Source organism: Centroberyx affinis, unplaced genomic scaffold (genome assembly GCF_046629955.1).
Source record: "Centroberyx affinis isolate AG114_WGS23_722 - 3 ecotype Tasmania unplaced genomic scaffold, CSIRO-AGI_Caff_v1 ptg003528l_1, whole genome shotgun sequence".
In the NCBI taxonomy this organism is placed as follows: Eukaryota; Metazoa; Chordata; class Actinopteri; order Beryciformes; family Berycidae; genus Centroberyx; species Centroberyx affinis.
The window spans coordinates 38,094-63,898 of NW_027281472.1; the positions used below are offsets into that span (position 1 = coordinate 38,094).

The window sequence follows — 25,805 nt, forward strand, 5'->3', positions numbered from 1 at the left end:
TAAAATGTATTGGCAAGAAGCATTGTTACAACAGAGAAATAATCTACCAAACACAAATTTCCAAACTTTTTGTTCCATGTTTACATACATATAATAAATCTGCATGAAACCTACTGGTATACAGATGTTATGTATGAATCTGAGACAACTTTCTTTGTGCTTCAGGTCATACAAAGGCCACAGCACTGTAAATCATCAATATATCTACTGTAACATCATCGTCTTTAATAATGTATGACAAGCTCCCACACTTGAGATCAAAGAGCACACATGAAGAAAGAAGACATGAATGATCATTATAGAAGGATCTATGTCTTTCTATTTTCAGCTGTGGAAGGTTGGTCTCTCCCTCGGGCTTTGCGACATACTGTACACTCTAACGTTATGATCAGTGATGCAAGCTAACTGCTAATGTACAAAGGCATCTAAGTAACCTACCGCTAATCATGTTACGTAGTCTGATTCGATCTGTTCCTTGAGATTAGGCCTTGAAATTCCATTTTGTCACAAACCAAATTTGATCAGAAGCCATTTTCTCAGTGTGTTGACGTGGAGCCAGGGAACGGTGGATATTTCCATTTTGTGTGCTGCGTTTTGATGACGGACAGAGTGAGAGAGAGAAAGAGAGAAGAGGATAGATGAAATGCTTTTCACTCCGCTCGCTGCCCTAACTTTGGGTGTCACTCTGAATGCTCATACAATCTTTTTTCAGTCTGATATGTCTGTGTACATGTAAAGTATGTGTGTATTGGTACACACACATATAGGCGTTTGTTAGATGTTTGTGCGTGTATACCTGTCTGTGCCTCTTCTCTCTCTTTCTCTGTCAGTATACCAGTGCCACTCCAATCCTCTTGTGTAGGCGCAGGCTCAGTCGTGTCAACTCCTTTAGAGATAAGAGCAATGAGGTTGGGTGACATGATGCTCTGAGGCTTATTTGTCAGAGGGTAACTACTGGACAGCGGCTATAAAAACCTCTCTGGCTCTATATATAGCATTTGCCAAGGCGAGGTTGATGGATTTATAGCACTTCAGCACACTATAAACGGTTCAATCAACCTGTAAATTGGCTAACATCCTTAGGGGGAATGCTATTTGACTTTGTTATATGGCTTTGTTGAATACTCAATTCTGATTGGACAATGGATGCATTTTGGGGTCCGGTCCATTTTACTGATTTGTAATCAAATTAACTACCAACACCTTGTGCCAAAGTCATTACTCCTTCATTACTGCAGATAAACACTAACCCAGGTTAGAAACACAGATTTTTAGATGCAAAACACTTCATGGATCCAGAGAGTAACACACTCGCACACATTCTTTCATTCATTTATTCATTCACTCACAGTTAGTCTAGCTGCCCTACAGATACTGAACCAGGATCATTCACTCGCCGCCTCTCTGCAACACTGCTGAACTGTGTAGGCTGCTTCACGTCTATAACACTGTGTGTCCTTGTTCCAATACTTTTAATTTGTTGGGAGCGCAAAACTTTTGATTACTTGTTAGAGGCTGAACAGCAATCTTCCAGGGTTTGTTTACGTTACTGCGGTTGCAGTTCTGCTACAGTAGCCATGGATGCTAGTTACAGATGTTGCTATGGTCCTGTTGAACTATTTTCTTTGGCAGAAGCTTGTAAATGGCTTTAGCTTGTAATAACATTTGAAATTAATCTTTTGAGTCACATAATGTCTTTGGTAAGGGGCTGTGTAGTAAGGGGGATAATGTAATGGCTGTACATAACCCCTTACATATTCGGCTATATACAAATGTCTTTCACATGTTAGATAGAAAACATGTTCATAATAAACTTAAGTACGTTGTTGACATGCAGTTGATATATAGTATAAGTGTTTGAAGAGCTTTTAAGTAGCACTCCAAAACAGTGAAACTGGGGCTGAATTTTAGCTTGAACAGAACGATTTTAATATCTTCCTGGGAATATGTATGCATGCACTATATGTGAGCCGTTGTGCTTTGTTTATATAAAAAACAGTTGCATTCAGTGTGACCCAGAAAAGGAATATCAACAACTTATTTCAGTGCTACCAGAACAGTTATTCATTGCATTTAAAAGAGATATACAGTAGTGTGCTTCAAATAATGCTGGAAATAATACAGTGAGAGACCAAGAATACCCAGTGCTTCCATTTTCAGTGTATAAATATGAAAGTCATTTACAATTTTCTGCATTAGCTTTGTGTTGGTGTCCCCATATCCCCATCCCCAGTGCAGCAGTGACTTCTCAAAATGTGTCACACGCAGGATGTTCCCTCATGACCAGCGTTTGGGACAGGTTAGACTTGTGAAATAAATGGCGAGACAGAGTGCCTCGAGCTGTTATTTTGTCAAGTAAATGTCTCTCTGAATGTGTTTTTATTATTTTATGGCCTATTGTTTACAGAATGAGCTGAAAGGTTGGTGGTTCACATCCCCCGATCCACTGGGGAAGTCTGGGTTGAGGAAATTAATAAGAAATGCTTCAAACAGAAAGAGCGGCTGTTGTTGAAGTGCACTTGTGTTATGTTTAGCCCGCAACTGTTCCTGTGGCGCTGCTCAGTCGCCACTTAGTCTGCATCAAAGTATCTTTAACCATCCCAACCACAGCAACTACTTACTGTTGCTGTAAAACAATGTCGTCTTTGTCTGTTTGCCTGGCTAAATGAGGATAATGTAGTGGCATAGTAAATTTTACATTCTCTTGGGGGGGGGGGGGGGACCGACCTCACTCAGCAACCTGGAAAAAACACCAGTCCGACCTACCACAGATATGTAAATGGAAGCCATTAAGTGTCTTAAGGCAATCCAGTGTGTCTATAAACTGCCCAGGGGGTCTTAAGCGAGAAGGAGCCATGCTGACATCCCCACTTCGTCCAGTCCATTAAACTTTACACATTTGGCTCATTGGAGTCTTGATGGACCGACTCATGTATTGAAGAGGCGAGAACCCCCCATAGGGTCCTGATTTATCTGGATGTAGCAGTCATAGAAGTTCCACCTTTTACTGCATGCGTTGTGTGCAACAGTGATATATTGCTGCACTCTTATTCTGCCTTAAGAGGAGCTGCTTGGAGAATTAAAACTTTGTTCTTCTCTGCTGCTAAAAAGTGCGAGGAAAGATCTGGCACCTAGGTGATGTGAAGATACATGTTTGGTCTCTCAATATGCCTATTCAGCTGTGCTTTATAACACTTTACAGCATAAAATACACCCTTGGATACTCTTACACTGTTATCAATTTGTAATGTTCAATGCATTACAGAACAATACAGAAGGAGTTTTTGGTGATGCAGTATAGTAATTTACTTCTTTGATGTACCGACTTTCCCTCAACCTGCCTCGTCTACTTCTATATGTGTGGGTGATTTCCTATGTTTCCCAAAATGCATTTCGACAATCCCCAGAGAACCATGGTGAACTTGATGCTTTCAGTCAAAGCTCGGCATATGGGCATATAAATATCCAGCTAGCCAGCTGGTTTATAAACATTGTGGCGTGTCTATGATCGTGGCCGCACCCCTCACTATCGTTGCATTCTTGTCTATTGAGGCTGCTGCCAGTGGAGAAATTGGGATCTCATCTTCTTCTATGATGGGTTTCTCCCTTTGTGATTGTTGAACGTCGGTGCAAAATGGTGAGTCTAGAGAGAAGCCCTCCCTCTTTCATTCTGATGGACTGACACCAAAACCTGATGTTTACCACTGATGTTTTAGATGATTGATGGTTGATTTTTTTTTTGTTCTCAAACTTCATTGTAGCTGCGCTGGAAATATTTTGACATGATGTCATGTTATCTATGGTTGGCCAGTCATGGGGAATAAGAAAACTACACCATCAAACAACAAAATGGATCTAGGAATGCAAGGTACATCACCTATAGCTGTTTTTTTTTCTAACAGTGTTATAGGGTGGATTTTTCCTTTTAAGAAATGCCATCTGCAATGTTCAAGGCAGTACAAATGGAGCATAGATGCAGAATATGAGGACTGTGATGATGATAACTACATCCATAGAACCAGAGCTTCTGTGGTATTTTCATTACCGCAGTGTCTCCAGGGCAATCTTCTGCTCTCTGCTGTTTGCAGGATGCTCTTGGTTGTCAATCAAAAGAATAATGGAGTTGAAGAAATTGTAGGATATGGCCCAATCATCTAGGCCTATTCCTCTGTGATTCCATAGGATGGGCTACAGTGGAGAAATCCCTTCACACTGGATCTCTCCTACAATATTGGAGATTACAGGATTTTAGATGTCCTCTTTGGGGTGGAGCAACAAGGCAGCAGGTACACTAGAAAAAATGGGACAATAATGGTTATATACACTAAGAGTCATGGACTGTCTTACAGCAAGTCAGAAGAAATCATAAATACTTAAGATGAACATTTTGTTGACAAAATGATGACTTTTGATGATAATTTCATATATACTGTATGTACTGCACTTCACTGGAATATATTGGAATTATCCAACCTGACTTTGAACTCAATGCCATGACAGCGGTGCAATAAAAATGTATTCCTGTGAGCTTTTGGTGGAGTTGTCAGATAGCATGTTTATACATGACAACAAATACAAAAAACTTTGTTTACTGTTAGTTGTTGAGAAGGATTCATCAAACATTTATAGAACCTTCTATGAAAGAGGAGTGAGGAAGATTTTAAAATGATACTTTCATTGGCACAGGTCTACATCATTTATTCATTACAGGACTCAGACTCTATTTTAGCTTGATCTAAGAGAATTTCACATAGACTCTCTATGCCTTGGGCATACACTCAATATTAGTCCCTGTGTTCAGAAGCTAGTGTGACATTTGAATCCAAATGAAGGTCTATTACCTTTGCTAACTTGAATAATTCATATATTAAATATTTAATTCTCATTTGTCTATGTCTGTTTCTCTTTTCAAATTTGAAAACGCATAATAAAACTATTATGTGTTTGAGGTTAGAGCCACTATAAGGCAAATGTTTTCATTTTACGTCATTCTGGGATTAGGTTTCTGGCTACTGACTTGATAAATGTCTTTTGAGATATTCTCAAATATGAACCAAGTGACGATGTGTCATGGCTTGTGTGACATGTTTTCTTTTTCTTTTTTTGTTCATGTAAGAGTGCAAGTTCGTCCCTACTCATTTGTGCATCTTTCAGCCCTTATTTCTTTCAAAGTGATCATGAAACCATATCTGGATGTCTGTTGCTAGCAGGTCATTAAAACAAGATTCACCCTCATCCTGAGATGTCAGATAAGTGCCTCTCTCCGCACAGGGCTTAGCTGTGCGCAGGGCTTAGCTCCCTGTTTTCGATAATCCCAGAATCCACCAGAATAGCTTGCAGCCCTTAACCACCTTACTGTGCTGCTATCTGTAATTGGGGATGAATGATTCACACAGCCAAGTTCACCGGTCTGACCTTTGATGGCCGTCTGGATCCATGTCAGTGCCTTGTCTAACAGATATAGCTAATGTAGAAGTGCCCAGTTTTTACAGCATGCACTGTGTTTAGTTCAGCAAGCTTCACCCACAAAGACAATAGTTCTGATGCAGTACTGCTCAAAAACAGTTGCGCAATACATTTATGATGGAGAACTTGTTTCCCTTTACTCAACCTCAGACTGTCCCATTTTTTCGATGTGATACAAAACTTATTATCTTGTCCCGTGTTAAAAGTTTGGGTATGAGACAGAAACCCAGATGATATAATGATATAATGATATAATTACATTCAGAAGACCCAAGTAAGGTAACACAAGACACATATTATGAGCCTAAATCATAAGTTGGGCTGCAACAGAAAAGAGCGTCCCCCCTAATTGAGATGCTGTAGATTCATGCTCTTTGCATTCTGGTCTGTTGAAAATGATGAGGCATTAGACTGAGATTGTAAAATACTGTATACAGTATGTGGACTGCTGAAAACACATAATGCAACATGCAATGGTCCTTGTCCACCCTCCTGTGCCTGCCTTCAATCAGCCAGTCTGTACACTATGTTCTGAACTCCACACACAAAGTTCAGACTGTTTAGCCAGACTTTCTATTGCAAAATAACAACAAACAGCTGTGAACTAGGGCCAGACAAAACCGCTTAGGTTGTGTCTTTGACTGACGTCTGTCCCAAATCCAGCAAATAGATGTAAAAATAAGTACAGTCAGCAGGCCACACTCATGCACATGGCCTCTGCCTCTAATTGTTTGCTTTTGTCAAACATAAAGGAGAGAGAGGTACGCACAATGCTGCTGTATTCAAAGCATCTGATATATTCATCTGATATATTTTTAGAACCGTATTTGTGTCTGGACATACAAAATAGCACTTGTTTTCTAACTAAGGATACTGTTATATTGGTTATGGCTTGTTTTCTATGTATGGAAACTCTAGTTACTGGTTATGAAATATTTTCTGGACAGCGCTGACAAATAATCATCGTCTTGTCATTCAGGACGGAGCACCAGGAAGTGGCGCATCTCTGCTGTTAGCAAAAGGTCACGGTGTTAGCGTTGACACTAGCAGCAGGATTGGAAGACGTGTGTGCATGCATATGTGAAGGTGCATGTGAATGTGTCTGTTAATGTGTATGTGGTCAATGGAAAGTGTGTGTGTTGCCTGTGTACCTGCCTGTCTCTTTGTCTGGCTTGCAGCACTAGCCTAAATGTAAAAGTAAGATCCATTAATGAAGATTTTCCATCATAAAAAGTCTGACCTTAGCTTTTAATGCTACTTACAACTGCCCTTGTCTTCTACAGGCAATAGATGGAGAGAGGTGCAAACAATTAATTAGCATAAACTTCTGTGAGCAGAAAAAACAGCTATACAGATCGTGTTGGTAGTTTTGAACTCTGTTTCAAATTCTTTTGAATTCTGCTCCGTCTGAGAATTATTACTGGGGAAAAAACCATGTCGGTTTGTGCAAAAGGTCACAGGCTTATTTTCCAGGCACGGCAATGTAAATCTATTGGGCATATTTACGTCAGAAGAGACGGAGCAAATTGCGTATGGTCACTGCGAAGAAAAAAAGGTCGCCGTCGTGCTGGGGAGAAAGATGGATACATACAGTACTGTAGAGATACTGTGAGTGAAAGAGAAATGGGGAAGAAGTGCATGAGAGAAAGGGAAGGTGAATGACAGAATGAGAATGTGTGGGAAAGAGTGCAAAGGATAGATGTGCAACATTTAAAAAAGATGCAGCGCGAGAGAACCATTAGATTGTCCATTTGCTGCAAATTGCAAAGTATTGAGCTCAAGGTTATCGGGGCTCCTGGGTCTTTATACGTTCACCTCTCATCAGTGGGCCACATCCTATCATAATAGATCCTCTAATGGAGCTTTCTGGCCAGTGCTGCCATGAAGGATGCATGAAATGTGACTGAAAAATAAAGCGCTGTTTTGTAAAAACGGCCAGCACTCGTCGCAGATAGCAATTTGCACTCTATGGACATATTGAAGCATATTTTAGCATGAGCATTTGTTGTTTTGTACTGTTCTCTACAGTATAGTGGGACGGTAAATAGGGAAACGGTTGAAGGAAAATGTAACCAATGAGTTCCACTCATGCGGAAGCAATACAATTGTCAATTGTTATCTCTCTGGTATTGTCCTTTGAAGTATACTGTGTGCTTTTGGTATTTATCAATACCTTATAGTACCATCTCCATCCACGGTAAACCACCAAATACAGTGCAGCATGACTCATTTGTAAGTGCCACAGAGGTACAATGGAGGTGTTCGTTTATTTTTTAATAGATCGGTTGAATGAAGACTGAATATAGACTCTATTCACCTGAGTTAGCGGAAAAAGAAAAAAAACAAAACTCAAGCACACTTACATGCTGTACCTGCACACACACACACACACACACACACACACACACACACACACACACACACACACACACATATACATATACACACTCATACAAAGCCTTATGCTGGATAAGAGAGACAGGACAGGTCTTCAAGTGCTGACAGACAGGTGGAAGAGTGAAAGCGAGAGAGTGTAGAAGGTGAGAGAGGAGGTGTAAATAGTTGTTTGGGAACTGAGTAGGATGGTAAAATAATCTAATTTATCATCATATTGGTTCATACTTAATGATTTTGCCTTATCTCTCACTTTTGAGGTTCTTCCTCAACCTTTGATCCGAGGCGTGAAATTTCAGTGTCACCTCAGGACCCAGGCTCATTAAAACATAATATTACTATCATGTTGGGACATAAGAAACTGCTATGATCTAAGCATGTATACCATTGTCTTCAAACAGGAGCTACCGGAGATGCAATTGCTTTTCTCTGCCTGTTTATGTAGATCGCAGGATGAAGGGAACAACAGTGAAATGCTGAATGTTTACTTTCTGTGACTTAAGTTTCTTTATCCCAGATTGTCTGTTACACTTAAGATATTTGGCAAGAAGATCATTTTTGTCTGATGCTCTCTGACGGCTCAATCCATATTGATCCAAGACCTGCCTTGTCTGTCCTCTCTCCCTGCACAGATTTTGGCCAATATCATTATTTTCATCTGCGGGAACATGGCGGGGGCGTACCACAAACACCTGATGGAGCTGGCACTCAAACAGACCTACCAGGACACCTGCAACTGCATCAAGTCTCCCATTAAACTGGAGTTCGAGAAGAGACAACAGGTACACGGTTCAATAAGGCTAAATGACCAGTGAGCGGTGAGAGTCAGGGAGGCAGTGAGCGAGCGAGTGAGTGATAACGAGGAGGATGTTGATGGTGATTACAGCAGTAATGACGGCTATGGTGAGTGAGAGTGTGCATGAGTGAGGGATGGATTGAGGGACATGGAGGGGGAAAGACTGATGGTGATAATGATGATTATAATAATGGCAATAATGATGAAGCAGTCTATGTTAGGAGACCAGGAGACCTAACCCTAACCTTGCAAAAGATTGGTCAGCTGTTTTTATTTTTCATTTAAGCATAAAATACTTTTTTTTACTGTTGTCAGCCATGGAATCCAGTCAGCTGTGCCATATAACTTCCTGTGCTCATTCCTCATGGAGATCAACTTGGTTTAGAAAATGGACTGAGTCTATAGAGGATTAGGTTCAGGGGTCACCTTTTACAGTATGTGGTAATTGTTTAAATATCAGGTTAATAACCTCAGTTAGTGTAATGACTATGTTAACCCCCCCCCTGAGCCATGTGCTAAATTCCCCATAGTAAATGCAGTTCAGCCTCTTGCTGCTGTAGGATTCCTTTGGTTGAATTTCCCTGCCGTGGAATAATAATATAATACACAGACAATACAATACAATACAGACCTTTCAAAATATTCATTATATTTAGCCAATCACTGGATGTGTGTAGCCTATGCGTTTGTGTAATATTTAGTAATAGATTTTTTCTCATGGTGTTGGGATGCAGCCAAGTTGGAGCGAGCTCGTCCAGCTAATGCAGCCGATGCTGCTGCTGCCGCATATGACAGCGATGCTCACAACTGCTGGAATTAGCTAGGCACTGATTAAAGCTTACTGCTGTGAGAAGCGCTAGACTTTTACTGTTGCTGCTGCTGCGATCGCCTTCGGGTTTAGCCGCTGCTGTTCATTTAGCCGGGGACGAATCCAGCTGTTGCCGTGGAAAGCCCAGAGCTCGAGGTGGAAGCTGGTAAACCCCCCACGGCGAATCCAGCTCGTGTTGTTACAAAACAGCCCCGAGTGGAGCAGGCTGCGCCGTTTGCCGCGGAAGCCTCGGGGCGGGAGCGCTTCACACTGGCCTCGGAGTGCTACCCGCTGCCTGCGACAGATGACGGTCGCTGTGCAGAGGACGCGCTTCTCCCAGGCACACGACGCTCTCATTAATATATGCTGTTTGCTGCATGCTTTTATCCAAAGTGCCCCGCAGTGAAGTGAGCGCATACATTTTCAGTATGGGCGGTCCAGCAGGGAATACAACCAGTGAGTTCATCACAATTCATCAGGCGGTGTTTGTGCCACGCTCCGCACAGCTGAGCCACCCAGAGCCACCTCTGCACCTCAGAGCCTCAATAATGATAAAGGGAGATGATCAATGGTTCCGGGACGCTTGTCAAGGTGTGTGTGTGGGGGGTGACATTGGCTTAATAAAGCGTTTTCTCCAACCTTCAACCTCTCCTCACCCTAAGGGGAGTTTTATTCGCTAACCGCTGGGCAGGTTGGCACAGAATAAAAAAAATCTAGCCTCAGAGAGAAAGAGAGAGAGAGAGAGATGGTTCTACCCCCACTAAATAAGAGAAACTGTGAGGTGAATAAGGGGTGAGTCTGTCTTTTGGTGGCTGGTAATAGAATAATGAGCAGTCTGAAACAGTTTTCTACATTGCTCATTACCTTGAGGCGCAGGAAGTCAACCTGACCCAATGTAGTGGCCAATTAACCTCCACTCAGCGCTTGAAGCTGCAATAGAGGCTGACAACGGGATGATGACAGTTTTTTTCTCCTCCAGTCCTGAAAGGTCGTCAGAATCAAATCAGGACTGAATTCAATCAAATATCAATATGCTGAGAATCTGAAATCTTTGCCCATCAGGGTTCCTGGTGATTATTCCTTGATTACGTGACAAGTAGCTATGGGATAGGAATGTTTGTATTAGCATCTTTGTTATGCATGCTCAGGTAATTAAAATCAAAGCTTTGTTCTGTGTTCATCACCATAAATCAACCTTAATCCTGGGTCATGGTACTGAGAAAAAGTGTGTGATTGTTTGGGTGCTAAATCATCGAATCCCTGCGAGAACATACTCTGAATCTAATTAAAACAAATTAACTAACTGCTGGGCATCTTTGTGCACACCCCAGCTTTTGAACTTCACCGTGCCGCTGTGTGATTAAACTCACCAGTTAATTGGGCCAACACTTCATTTAAGTGTTTGTAAATGTAAAGGGCTAAATCAGCGGGATGTGGTGCCATGAAATTGCCGGGTGATAGCGAAGTACCGATCTGTTTGCCGCTAGGACCCAATATGATATTTTGTCCAAAATAAAACAGTTTGCTCTTTTCCCAAATGTTTATTTAAGATGCTGATTAAAAAGCATAGCAAGGGTGTGATCTCTTCTCTTTCCACGTGTGGGACTGTAATTACAGTGCTGAAGTGGGTTCAGCTATGTTGAAGCTGGCATCTTTGTGATGTATGATGGAAAGTTCCCCCCATAAATGCAATCTAAAGTAAACTGTTACATTTTTAAGTGTTTGTACTGCACATAAAACTGTCACTGTCCACTGTACATTACCAAATGAAGCAAAATACCATAAAAAGAAATCCAAATATATCTATGAAATGGCAAAAACAAAACAGTATTCCTTTCTTTTTTCCATTTGCTCATCTGCTTCTATTTCCTTGTTATTCTTCTCCCCTTCTACCTCCTTGTTCTTCTTCCTCTTCTTCCCTCATCCCTGTGTCCTGTATTAGGAGCGTCTCCTGCTGTCACTGCTGCCAGCTCACATTGCCCGCGTGATGAAGGCTGAGATCATCCAGAGACTGCAGGGGCCAAACTTTGGCCAGATTGAGAACACAAACAATTTTCACAACCTCTATGTCCAGAGACACACCAATGTCAGGCATGTATTATTTATTCGTATTTACCCTCCCGTAACCAAGCAGGCTAACAAATACTTCTGTTACAGATTTTGTGCAGTACCAAGGCATATTCATATCTACTTTCAGAGTGTTGAGGATAGAGAATTTGCTGAGTGTATATTGAATATTTTCTCTTCCATCTCTAGTATACTGTATGCAGATATAGTAGGATTCACACGGCTGGCCAGTGACTGCTCCCCTGGAGAGCTGGTGCACATGCTGAATGAGCTTTTTGGCAAATTCGACCAAATTGCCAAGGTAAACATTTCATTACTGGACTCTTGTAGCTAAATCACACATCCTAATGCAGTGCTAGGCAAACATAAGAATTAATAGTTTGGGGTTTTTCATTTTTGTTGTGCATATCCAAATTAAACAGTTTCCTCTTACTGGTTATATTTGAATATAACTGATATGCACAAATTTGGGGGTATGACAATGCACATACAATTGGTTTATGAATATAATGGATATCCAAACTCACTTATAAGACATATTGATTGGTCTTGAATTTTGCCAGTTCATCGGCAGCTCCACCTTAAAATTGTTCAGGTGTGACACCCATGGTCTTCTTTCTAGACCCACCAAAGTGGGTACACCAGCAAACAGAGTATCCAAGGGTGTGTTTTTTTCTTCAAAGAACTATAAAGAGATTTTCTTTCATCCAGAAGTTAAAAAGTTGCCTTCTCTGTACATCAGCGGGACCTTTTATCTGAGTCTCTGTTCCCACCTTTTCCTCGCAGGAAAACGAATGTATGCGCATCAAAATCCTGGGCGACTGTTACTACTGTGTGTCCGGCCTGCCCGAGTCTCTGCCCAACCATGCTAAGAACTGTGTCAAAATGGGTCTGGACATGTGCGAGGCCATCAAGTAAGTCTCAGTTACATAACGCAGTGCTACCTACAAAAATACACAGTTCCATTTTTGACATGCTCGCTGCACTGCTACTTCACTGTTCGCGATGCAACACAAATGGTGGATAGATGTAAGGGTGGGAGACTATGACGACTAATACTGTAAACAGGTTAAATTTAGGTTTTAGTTATCTGACAAATGACAGATTTTACAGATGAGATCAAAACACTTCTCACCTAAAATTAAATGGAATTAAATAAAGGATAGAAGAAACATGCATAACATCACCTGAGTGTAGTGCTTTCCTGTTCCCATACGGTATATCAAAGAGTCTCTTTATACTTCTGGAAACGTTAGGTACTACTTCTGAACACCTATATTACCAGGTAATTCGAGCACAGTGCTTTTTTAACTTGCATTGTATTGTAACGTCACTACCAGTCATGTTTTTTTCTTCATCATAAATGTAGCCGCATAAAAACGGGTCGAAGAGCAGTGGTGGTGAGTGCGAGGTCCTGTCTCGCCTCTAGGCATCAGCCAAAGGCAAAGGGGGAGGGGGGAGAGTGTCAGAGAGAGAGAGAGAGAGAGAGACCATGTATAATACTTGAGTAAAAAAGAAAGCAAGCAAAGAGAGATTATAGGGAGGAGGAGAGTGAAAGAGAGAGAGAAAGACATACAGAGAGAGAGAGGGAGGGAGGGCTTTGTGTTTCATGTGTGCACGCTGTTTTTCTCACTGCACTTAGGAGTGTGAGGATGTATTATTGTGTGAGTGTTTGTGCCTTGTCCGTGTTGTGGGGGTGCGGCGGGTTAGGATTTAGTGTAGCCTTTGTCAGACAATGTGCCTGGCAGAGCTGATAATTAGCCCAGAGGCTTCTGCAGTTCACCGAGGGGAAATGACGCACGCTGCCACTGACATCAGCCCAGCCAGTGGCCCCACACCTACCTGTGTGTGTGTGTGTGTGCAGGCATTTGTGTGTACTGTATGTGTGCGTGGGTGTGTTCACTTACAAGTATCCAAGGATGTATTATGTGCTTATATGTACGTATTTGCCTCAATGTGTTAGTCACAATACAAAAGTTAATTAGAAACGTCATTTCCTTTATCAATGAGAGAGTACTGTGTAAAAAAATACCTTCCTAAATTAATTCAATTGAATGTGTGTGTGTGTGCGCGCGTGCGTGCACATATGGATGTATGTATGCCACACTATCCTTAGATCTTTTAGCAGAATGGGAATTAGTGTGCAGCTTTGATGGCATGTTTATGTATTCATATGTTTATGTGTGTGTGTATGTTTGTGTAGAGGATATGCTTTCGTACATAAATGAGGATCATGCTGCGTGTGTGTGCATGTGCATACAACATTACCCTGTCTTCGAGTGGGAAATAGTGAGTTAGTTTCTTGACTCTACCGTTGCACTGCTGGCACAGAAGAGCCAAACGTTTCCTTCAAGTGTAACAGCTGCTGCCAAACCATTCAAGGAGTAGGGGAAAGTGCTTTCAGAGGACATGATGATATTTTTAATGATGAGAATCATAATTAGCTGGTAGGGATTCAGCGAGTTGCTCAAGGACACTCCGGCAGGGCCGGAGCTTGTTGACACAGCGGGCTTCAGCCAGGTCCTGTGGGTGAAGGATAGTTGGGGTATTGTGGAAGAATTTCTATGTCTGATGATCTTCCGCGGCTCAACACTGAATGATTATTGTATAAAGCACACCAACAGACATCTAATGACCTACTGTTGAACACATATACTACCATATGATGACACATGATGCACCATCGTCCACAATATTCTACAGTGTGCATGTTTGTACATCCATGACCTGCACTAAGAATGTCATCTCTTAGGTGTTTTGTCTGGCTAAATCTCTTTAGGTTGAAAAGAATAGAGATTGTACGTACATTTTTCATGAGTAGTTCTAATGATTTTTTTTTTAAATAACCAAAGCTTCCATGTTATCTTGGCATCATCAAATTAGAACTATATTTAGCATAAATGATGATTGTGTATTGATACACTGGTCTAGATTGTGCTGGATTGTGCATCTGGTGTATATTACTAGTAATTATAAAAAATATCCTACATCTGTCCAGTAGAAGCACAATCCAAATCTGCTCTGTAACTCGTTTTAAGTGGATCAAAGATGTGTCAGATGAGCAGAAAGCATGTAAAAGTGGAATGTCTATAATGGTTACATCTGTACTCTCTCATTTTAATAACACCTTGTCTTATTTACAAGATAGATGGGATGGGTAACGATTCTCTGTGGCTCTACTTTAGTAAATGTATGTTTTTGTGCACAACAGGAAAGTGCGGGACGCCACAGGGGTGGACATCAACATGCGTGTTGGGGTGCATTCTGGGAATGTCCTGTGTGGCGTGATTGGACTTCAGAAGTGGCAATATGATGTGTGGTCACATGATGTCACACTGGCCAATCATATGGAGGCAGGCGGTGTACCAGGGTGAGCAAAAAACGTTTATTTTTGAATGTTGCCTAGAAACATTTAGAAACTACTTTTGTTCCTAATCCTACTTTATCTGCAGTGATTTTTGTCCTGTTGGTCACTGTTAATCCCTGCTGAAGGATAAAGCCAGATCCATTATTAATGATCATTGAAGATTAAACTATTAATTGACTGACCACGTCTGTTAATTGCCAGGCGAGTCCATATCACCTCAGTAACACTGGAGCACCTGAATGGAGCCTACAAGGTGGAAGATGGGGATGGACAGGAGAGAGACCCCTACCTGAAGGAGCATGGAGTCATCACCTACCTTGTCATCAACCCAAAGGTAGCACATACACGGGGGGTCAATGAATTCTCCTGAAAGAGAAGCAGTCACCTATTTTACTTGGAAGGATTAATCACTTGGGGAGATCAATGAAAAACTCACACGCTCGTGACCCCTTAAAGCAAAGCAATGCCAACTATCATGCCCCCTCATCACAATTGTGCATAATGCATTGTGAACAGTTCAATCAAAGAATGATTTTCCCTTTTCAGGTTGTTTCATATACCGCAGAGGAGGCATAGAAGCTGAAACATATGCTGTATTTCACAATACAATTAGAGAGAATTAGAGAAAACCCAGAAAATATTGAAATTATAATAAACTTGTATAGTAGAAATATGTTTTTCTTCTATCCCATAACTCATCTTGCGACCCAAAATGTTGCTCCTTTCAGCTGGAGTGTATAATTGAAATTGAACTTTGACATTCCAGGTGCTTGATGAGGTATTGGTCTTAAATTTAAATGTGTCTTAGATTCAATTCCAGCAAGACACTTTCCCATCATTTTGTGCTAGAGCATGCTTTCAGAAAGCCTAATGCCCTTAAACATATTATATTCAAGCAGTACCTTGTTTTTCTATTTCTCTGCTGTTTTCTACTATGCATTATGAATACACTCCCCTTATATAGCAAACATCAATAGGATGATTCTGCATGCAGTTCACCCTGTGTGTAATAAAATAAAGATTTGTGTGTGTGTGTGTCCAGGTGGAGCGTCGGAGCCCGCAGCACCACTACCGTCCCAGACACACACTGGACGGAGCGAAGATGAGGGCCTCGGTCCGAATGACCCGCTACCTGGAGTCCTGGGGAGCCGCCAAGCCCTTCGCCAACCTGCACCACCGAGACAGCATGACGAACGAGAACGGAAAGATCAACACTGCTGTGAGTCTTTTTTTTTTTTACCACCTGTGTGTTGCGATTTGGACGTTCGGGACGTTCGGCCGTAGCTTGTAACCCATCTCTCTCCTCTCTCGCTCCAGGATGTGCCGATGGGGCAGTATCACTTCCAGAGGAGATCAGAGAGGTTAGCTTGCTCGATTCGCACAGCTCCAGCACCATTTTCTGTGGGAGGATTATCCCCCAATGCCTTGATATCACAGAGACAGATGACTGTTTAACAAGAGCAGACTTGAGCTAGAGGCCTTGATGAGTGTGACTAATGTAATGTGAAATCAAGAGATGTTTTATCTGTTTTTCTTCTTGCTACCCAATAAAGAACAAAGTCCCAGAAGAAACGGTTTGAGGAGGAACTTAACGAGAGGATGATCAGGACCTTTGATGGGATAAATTCGCAAAAGTAAGGGTGTTCCTAAAAAGAATTATCATTAATTTTGACTGGTTGTGAAAGCAGAATGCTTTGGGAATTATGCTAATGCTGATAAGCTCTATAGTAACTTAGTTATGATGAAAAAAGAATGAGAAGTTAACACAAATTATGGCATGGATCCCCTTATTTTAGGGGACATTTTATTAAATACAGTGCTTTGCCTCCCAAATATTTCTTCTTCTGCTTTTGAATTATGTCTCTATACTTCCAGGCAGTGGCTGAAGTCTGAAGACATCCAGAGAATATCATTATTCTTTCACAACAAGTCCTTAGAGAAGGAGGTAAGAGACAGCACAAGCAAATTGGTATCAATCACAGCTCAGTAGATGTAGATATGTCGGAGTAGTTTGGTTCAAAGAGAACCGGAACATATTGTTACTGCCTGTTCTCTCGCCTACATCCAGTTTCAGTCTGGCAAATCGCAGGGGGGAGTTGGCGTGTCTGTCAAGGAGTAGAGGAGCTTTTGAAGTGGGGCAAATATCAGTTTTAAAAAGCTTTGTCAAAGCCTGACCTTCTTTTTCTCCTTTCAGTACAGAGCAACAACCTTGCCGGCCTTCAAGTACTATGTCACCTGCGCCTGTTTGATCTTTTTCTGCATCTTCATTGTGCAGATTCTGGTCCTACCAAAGTATGTGTGCTCTATTTAATACTACACTAGAAATAGCATCACTGTTACCTGATCTAACTCCCTGCTTTAGTGTTGTAAGCATGTACTTTGTATTTATTCTTATGCAATATACATTTCTCAAGTAAACTTTGTGACTTGACAGGTCAGTTTTAGCAATAGACGATCTGTCTGTGACTTTTTACACAATGACATGAAATTTTGAGCGAAGTTGTTGATGATAAAGTAAATGTTTAGTGAAGTAAATCTTTATTTATATGGTATGAACTGAGGTTATAAAGTGCTTCACACAAAAGAGACAGGGAACAAACAATACAACACAGCATCTGCAACAACAGAGCAATGTTAAAGGAAATTAAATGACTGGAAGGAAGACTCAAAGTCATAAAAAAAAACAAGTGTGAACAGACACGTTTTAAGACCACATGTACTTCTTTCTCTCTTTTCAGAACAACAGTCTTGGGAATATCCTTTGGAATGGCTTTCCTTATTCTCTCCTTGATCCTCTTCATATGTTTCATTGGACACTTTCTGGTGAGTGGTGTGCATCTGTAAATCAATCTACTGCTCTCTTTTGGACATGTTTTAAATGGCAACATCGCTCTTACACTTTCTTTGGAATCCTTATATTAACAAAAGAGCACGCATCGCCATCGCAGGCGTACGCTGTACATTGGAACATGCACAAGAGCCTGAGTTCAAACGCTGCCTCAGCTCACTTGTGTGATCCCCACCGTCTACTAAAAATGAATGAAATACCAAAAAAGGAAAGAGAACGAAGGCAAAAAAAACCAGATAACTACTGGAGTAAACATAAAAGATAGCATAAAGCCTAATATGCCACAGGCCACTACAACCCATTCTTCCCAATGTTTGGTCTTTAGCTCTCTGTAAGTGAGAATCTGCTGCTTGGCTCTGAACTGTGGTCTCCTTTGGATGTTGCCCAAGGCTTAAAAAAAAAAAAATACACACAACACGATAGCTAAAGTTTAGAAACCTCCTACTGCCTCTTGTCAGCTCTCTTTGGCAGTGCTGGATCTTTGCTTGAGCTCCTTCCTTGTCTACTTTTTGGGGAATTTGCCGACAGCGGTGAAAGCCTGTCCTCGGGTTCCTCAGTGCAGAATTGGCCTCATGGAAGGAAGATACTGATCCTTTGCACATAGGAATACTGGCCGACTTAATTGAGATTTGTGTCTGTCAGTTTCAAGAGCATACTCGCTTGCTTTGTACCGGGAGACGGGGAGGGAATCAAGGCTGTAACGATGGAAGCTCCCCAGATTTATACAGCGTGTTAAAGAAGAGACGGCTCTTAATATAATCCATCTTCTGTGATTCATAGAAGAATAGCAAATCTTTCAGCTCCAATTGACCCACATCTAAACTAGTGCCACATAAGGTTAAAATCAAATCAGGAGTGCATTTCTGATTTTGTGTTTTCATCATTGCAGGCTGAACATGGGAAGATCTGATTCTAATGACGTTCCAAAATAAATGTTTTTTTCTGCTCCTATGTAAATCCAGACAGCCTTTGAAAATCAGACAGCTGATCCAACCAGACAGTCTGATTGCAAGTTGAGTTTCCACCCTTGTGGCACTCCAACATCAGCATGCTTTACTATGCATATACTATTTTTTCCATTCCCGGTCACAAAATGAGGTATTGACCTACTTAGCATTTCTTACGGAAACTTTGTCACTGTTGGGAGGGAGTGCTGCCGGGGACCTTTTAAAGGTCAGACATGTTTATTTGATGAACCGCGTTACATATTCTGCTGGTTCTCTAACTGGAACTTGACTTCTTCTCCTCTCAATTAGCCCCGGGCGGATCGTCTTACTCTGTGCTTTGATTGAAAATTCCCAGTCACTTGTCTCATTTGAGTCGTAAATGTCTTGACTAGAGTTGCTGGTCGAGAGGTGTAAACTAGATAAGATATGCTTTTGAAAACGCCTTGTGTTCAAAAAACAAAACAGCACATCCCACTGTGACACTATATTTCCGGTGATCCTGAATAATACAGTCTGCCACGCTGGGTTCAGAGTATTGTAATGCACATCTCCGAGCCATTCAAATGTCACATCCACTCAGCTTCAATGATGCTCAGGGAATGCTCTGAGATGATCAAGCAAATGATTTAGGCTTTTGCTTTCATTATCTAGCTATGAGACACATTCAGCCGAAGGCAGGGTCGCACAGAGGAAAAGCGATTGACTGTAAGTGGGCCAGCTAGCATTTGCTGAAGCCTGGGATGGTTTGACTTGTATTGCATCGTCTCCCCATAAAGAAACAGTGAATGTATGTAAACATATTAAAATGGTGATGGCTGCGCTATAAGGCATATCAGTTTTGAACATTGCAGTATTTTATGAGGAGGCTGATTACAAAGTGCAGCAGTGGAATCTATTTGAGTCCTGTATACTGTGCCGCCCCTCTTAAAAGCAGACTAACTTTGCCCTCAGCAATATTGATTTGATTCCTGAACTAGTGAAGCAGGACGTGGAGCTATTTAGCAAGCCTGTAGTCTTGCTTTGATGCTAATGGAAGTTAGAAAAAAAAAAAAAATCAGTGCAGTTGGATGCAATGTATTCTGGTTGCTAACATCACTTTGCACATAATGGAATCAATTGTAGTGGTCATTTTGGGACGCTATTATTGTATGCAGTTTGAGATGTATTGAAGCATGGAGCATTAAGTTAATTGGACCCCACTTCCAGTAATTGTATGCCTCTCACACTTGGTGATTGGCACTGGTAAGGCCATTAGAAGATAATCAGTCATAGGTGCTTCACTGCGTGAGCCAGTTATGTATCGTTTCATTTATTTCACATCATTTGTCTTCACTCAACAGAGAAGATTAACCTGTGTGTGTGTATGTGTGTATCCCTGTCTGTTTTCTATTTTGTTTGTGCACATATGCTTGTCTTGCCGTCTATTCCTCTGTGTGGGCGCGAGTGTATGTTTGTATGTTTGTGTGTCCACGTCCTTTCATATGTTTGCGCCGTGTATTCCATGTATTCACGCCGTGTATTTCTACCTGTACATGTCTCTGTTTGTCTGTTGGTGTGTATGTGTCCCCTCAGCACTGCAGTAAAAGCGCCTCCACGTCTTGGATGTGGCTGCTGAGGTCATCAGGCATTATCGCCAACAAGCCGTGGCCCCGCATCACTCTCACCATGACAACCACAGCTCTAATACTAGTCATGGCGGTCTTCAACATGGTAAGCTTTTGTGTTTACTGCAGTAAGGGAGGGGCGCTGCTAATGAGGCTTCAGTGAGAGCGGAGTTTAGCTCCCCTTCTCTAACTGCCGTGTGATTATACATTAACAGAATGCAACAAACCCTGGTTCTTTGGCTACTACTGGGTTTATACTAACCTGGACTTGAAATATTTGCTTCTCAGACTTTTGAGTTGGTTACACACTGAAGCAAAAACTGTCTTACTCTCTTACTGTCTCTCCTCTTATTCTGCATGACAACTCATTGTTCACCATATTATACTCTGTTACTGTCTAATTACGAAGTAATTGAAGAAATGAGGGAATTGCATTTTAAAGGGGCATTAAGTAAACTACAGCCATTATTGACCAGCAACCAGTAGGAATCTCCTACACAAGTCTCTGCCACAGCCCAAAAGCTCCACCTGTCCCCTCGAGTGATGGTGGCCTGTAATTGACATTAAAGTCACATTTTCAAAGCTAGCTAATTGGAGCAGAGATCCAATAGAAACCTCTAGTGAAGAGGCAATATATCACAATGCAAAATACTGTAGTAATAATAATACTGCTTTCGTAATTGTTGAGTCATTGGTATTGAACAACAACCAAAGTCTCACAGATATATTATAGTCATTTTGTACTATGGGACATTAAAAATCTTACTTATTTCCCATTTTATAGGGTTGCTCCCATACTGTAAAAAGACCGGTAAAAACACAAACGTAAAGAAAATTTGGCCACTGCTAATACTACATGAATAGGAATTCTGATTCCACTAATGTTAAATGAATAGGAATTATGATTCCGCTAATACTAAATGAATAGGAAACATGGGACAATCAGGCGTGTTTCAGATTTGGGCAAAATCCTACTCACTGAGCATTACAACTGAGAAATACAAAAAATGACATCAGAAGGACTACATGAGACTCACTGTTGCTTAATTTAGCTGACATTCAGTCTTTTCAGGGACTCTGCTCTATTTGCTTTGAACTTAGTAAATCTGAAAATGCCTTTAATGTTGATTCCTTGCAACAGAAAAAAGGACGCGGTGCCTGTTGTGCATGCTGTCTGTCATTCTGCTGAATATGACTCAGTAGTCATGGTTAGTGGCTATGGATGCACACAACAAAGTCATTCATGAACCACAGTGGTTTGTCAGTTTTGCATGGTCATGTGTTTAGCTTCAGGATTTACAGAGCGCTCAGGGTTCATATGCTTATTGCACCAGCATTTTAATATGTAATGTTTATCTCCATACTTTCAATTTCTTTTGTTTATTCTGCCTCTAACAAATCGGATATTTCACTATGCAATCAGATGTAGAAAACTAATCTCAATTCTTCTTTGCGTTGTTTTTCTTTTGCCAAGCTTTTGCAGAATGTCGGTTCCCTTTGTCAAAAGCGATTATAGTTTCCCTTTATAATCTGCAGCTGAAAAGAATGAAGGAACTGCATTTGCATTTAGAGATAAGGGGAATAAATAACATTTCCATTGTTATTTTGCCGTTCACCATTAACATTCGGATTGAGCTGATTTAGATTTACTGCTGTTTGAGAGGGAAATGGCAAAAATAAAAGGGCTCGGATAAAGGTGGAATTGTAGCCGGAGGGTTGGAGGGAGGGGTGATAAAGCACGGTGTCGAGACCCCGGTTTAGACCTTCACACAAATCGATTCCAGAGATTATAATCTTGTTTTGCGCCTGACGTGGGTCAGTCGCTCAGGGCGGATGAACCGATTTTACTTGGCTTTGCTCACTGGGGCAGCCATCCTCATCTTATCCTGCAGGTTGGCTTTAAAGGACAGTTATTGAATGGTTGTCACTACTGGCCCGTTATCTAACAAGGCTGTCTTTTCCTACAGCAATTACAATGTAGTTTGTCTTTTCATGTATTCTGAAGCAAAAGGGCTACAGACAGAGAAAGTGCATTTGCAATTTGCATGTTAATGTGTCGGATTTAAATGAAAGGGTTTCTTTTGCTCGGTCCCAAAATGAAACAAACCTTTATGTTTTGCTCTGTTTATTGATTGTTGCAGTTCTTCTTGGAGGACAGTGTGTTGCCTCCAGTTCCTGTTTACAATTCATCCAATGAGACGCTGTTCTACCCTAATGGACAACCAATCACCTTCATCGACAAAAACAATTTCTACCTACCTGTAAGTGAAGCTGTTATGTCAAACTCATTTTGCTCCCTTGCATCCATTTAAACCAAATATGTTTTCATGTAAACATATGCATACATTTTAGTTTCTGTTTCTTACACATTTGACCATTTCTCTCTCTCTCTCTCTCTCTCTCTCTCTCTCTCTCTCTCTCTCCCCCTCCCTCTCTCTCCATCTATCTATCTATCAATCAATCTATCTTTCATAGTACTTCATTTACAGTTGCATCCTGGGCCTGATCTCTTGCTCGGTGTTCCTGAGGATAAACTACGAGCTGAAGATGATAATCATGTTGACAGCCGTAGTGGTTTACAACATCATTATTCTACAGACTCATGCTTCCCTGCTGGATGAATACAGCAAATTCCTGTACAAGACTGAAATCCTGGACAGGTAGGTGTAGAGAGAGAGAGAGAGATAGTGGGATAGAGGGGGCAAGAGAGAGGTATGACGTTACGTAGAGATAGACAGACGCATTAGTGGTAATCTGTTATCACTCCTGCTGGATTCTAAGTAAGCGGCAAAACCAGAGCGATAAGAGGGGGTTGATTATGGGAAGGTAGAAGGAAAAGAGGGAGAAAGAGAGAGCTCTCCTGAGCAAACATTATCTCCATCTGATCCAATGTAATGTCACAAAGCCAAACAGTGGCACTCGATCAAACAAGAAGCCATCATGCAGTATACATCACCAACCTGACCTCCCGCTGGGACACAGACCCGCTTCCTACTTCACCTGCTGTGCAACACTTGCTTCTCCCCATAGCTTTGGCATATAGGGAGAGCCCCCCTCTCTTTTGATAAGGTCAGTGTAATGTAATGGTGAAACTGGATAGTGGATCAAACCCACCATGAATACAAGATTGCTGTCTTCCATACCACATTTTACTGAGCCTGAACTCTCTCAGCAATCAATCAGTCAATCTTTATATGTGTAGCACGTTTTCATACACTTTTGTGCAACACAGAGTGCTTCACAGAGAGATCAGTAATAGAAAGAGATGAAATAATAATAAAGGAAAGTGCAGTTGGAAAAGTAAAATAAAATGCGATCAATAAAACAAACAGCAGCTCAGGTAAAAGCAGTGCTAAAAAAAGTATGTGTCGACACTCCAAGGACCCTCTGTCAGACCATTTCATTGCTTCGGGCCATAAACTCTAATGGATGCCCAGCCAAAAGTTTTGGTTCTGTATCTTGATATAGTCAATAAGTTGCTGTCAGGGGATCTGAGGGTCCTGTCGGGTGAGTACCTTAAATGCAAGTCAGACAGGCGAGAGGCCACTGAGACTTAAAAAACTAGGAGAACAATTTTAAAATCAAGTCTAAAACGAACAGGCAGCCGTTGAAATGCTTTTAAAAGTGTTTTTTCTTTCTAGTTCTAGTCAATAGGCGAGCAGCAGAGTTTTGGACTGACTGATTAATAGCAGTCACATTACTCCACTTGGTATTCAGACTAGGGAGCACCATTGCTAATTACAAATGTATATCCCTTAATAAGTTCATTAAAAAGTAAACGTTGATAAAACCCCCTACTAGGGTCATAAAATATATTCTATAATCCTGGACCAAAAATATAGTCACAATCCCCATGAATGCAAGTCATATTTGGTAATGCAACTACTGTAACCTCTCTCAGCAGTGCAGTCCCCTCACTTTGCAATCAACTCAGTGTTTTCCCCACAGCTTTGGCAGGAAGGGAGAGCGCTTTCTCTCTCTCCATAAGGTCAATGAAATGTCAATATTATGTCAGTGTCGCTACTGAATGGTGATCAGGTCTGTGTAGTGTCACTGTGGATGGTGACCTGTGATCAAACATGGACCAAAATATAGATAAGTCACATTCCCCGTGGATGCAAGATATTATCGTCATGCCACCATCGCCCCCCTAAACTGACTTGACTCCCCTCTGCTCCCAGTGCGTTCGCTACGCTTTACGCAGGGCCAAGACCTCCGGCATATAGACGTTTTAGATTCACAAACTATTTTCGACACAAAAAAAAAAAACTCACTCCATGTGGGTTTTTGTTTTTGATGCGTTTTATCCAATCATATTCAGCGAAGCAAAGCAATATTTACATTTACCAATGGAGTGCGAGCAAGTTTTTTTCTTTTTTTTTATCCAGTGAACAGCAAGCTACTTTCTATCACAACGTAGCACCGATTCCGTGATGTAGCACAGCTGAAATATGGAAGCGAAGTTTATGAAAGCTGGTGAAGATACACGCGTCACTGAGAGAGGAGTAAAAAACAAACGGCCGAAACCCCAATAGTCCGAAAACTCCATGCCTGGCTCCATCCACAACCGTGGCTTCTGACAGCCTTGACTGTAAGCTTGCTCTAACCCTAACCTCAGTGACCCCACGCCTCAACCCAACCACCTCCGGGATAACGGGCTGTCGGACAAATGGGCTTTCGGTCCAACGGGTGGACATTTTTCAGACTATTGTGGTTTCAGAATAATGGGCCGTCGGAACAATGGGCAGTCCTCAAATCAATCCCCAGACACAAGGCCGCTATGCGCGCACTCCCGATATCTGACCACACCGGGAGCGATAGTTACAGCTGCCGCTCCAGCAGCAACGACAGACCGGAACGTGATCTGTCTTTCACAATTTACAATCGTCATTCAGCATAAAAATGTGGCATTGCTTTGGCTGTTCTCTACAGAGCTCCCCAGGTCACCTGGTAAGGAAAAAATAATTGATGTGGAAATCCATACGGAACCGAATTAGACACCGAATTAGTAATCAGTGCGCACAGAGTCCTAAACCATGCCCGCGGATTAGTAGACTGTACACACGGATTTGTAATATGTATATTGATTGAATATGTATATAACGTCAAACAGGGACACCACAGCGGCCCACAGAGTTGCATATACAATTTAATTAACATGCTTTCTCTACAAGCATGATTTATAGGGACTAAACGAGTTTCATATTGTCACATATCGAGGATGCATTATGTGGGGATTGCACATGCTTCTCATAGTCTTGTTGTTATTTGAACCTGGGAATTTCATGTGATTTTATATTGTTTTATTGTTTGTTTTTTTGTTAGGGTTAGGGTTAGGGTTAGGGTTTTTTTGTATTTTTTGTTTTTTGTACTGTAATGTTTGTAATGTGTTTTTATCTTGTGCTGTAATCAGGGCGTCCTTGAAAAAGAGAGCTTACTCTCAATGGCCCTCCCTGTATAAATAAAGGTTTACATACATACATACATATCGGATAATAAATTAGACCT

General features: G+C 41.4%; 1 protein-coding gene across 1 annotated transcript in view; it reads left to right on the forward strand.

Annotated features, from left to right (window-relative positions):
* Positions 1 to 25,805, forward strand: part of adcy2a (adenylate cyclase 2a) — a 67,559-nt gene that overhangs the window by 28,953 nt on the left and 12,801 nt on the right. The window contains exons 4-18 of the mRNA XM_071539856.1: positions 8,493 to 8,642; positions 11,407 to 11,555; positions 11,721 to 11,832; positions 12,318 to 12,445; positions 14,743 to 14,901; positions 15,100 to 15,232; positions 15,941 to 16,117; positions 16,216 to 16,259; positions 16,452 to 16,532; positions 16,774 to 16,843; positions 17,093 to 17,190; positions 17,637 to 17,721; positions 20,266 to 20,403; positions 22,439 to 22,558; positions 22,773 to 22,957. Coding sequence (XP_071395957.1) covers positions 8,493 to 8,642; positions 11,407 to 11,555; positions 11,721 to 11,832; positions 12,318 to 12,445; positions 14,743 to 14,901; positions 15,100 to 15,232; positions 15,941 to 16,117; positions 16,216 to 16,259; positions 16,452 to 16,532; positions 16,774 to 16,843; positions 17,093 to 17,190; positions 17,637 to 17,721; positions 20,266 to 20,403; positions 22,439 to 22,558; positions 22,773 to 22,957 — 1,829 coding nt within the window. The remainder of the gene's footprint in view (positions 1 to 8,492; positions 8,643 to 11,406; positions 11,556 to 11,720; positions 11,833 to 12,317; positions 12,446 to 14,742; positions 14,902 to 15,099; positions 15,233 to 15,940; positions 16,118 to 16,215; positions 16,260 to 16,451; positions 16,533 to 16,773; positions 16,844 to 17,092; positions 17,191 to 17,636; positions 17,722 to 20,265; positions 20,404 to 22,438; positions 22,559 to 22,772; positions 22,958 to 25,805) is intronic.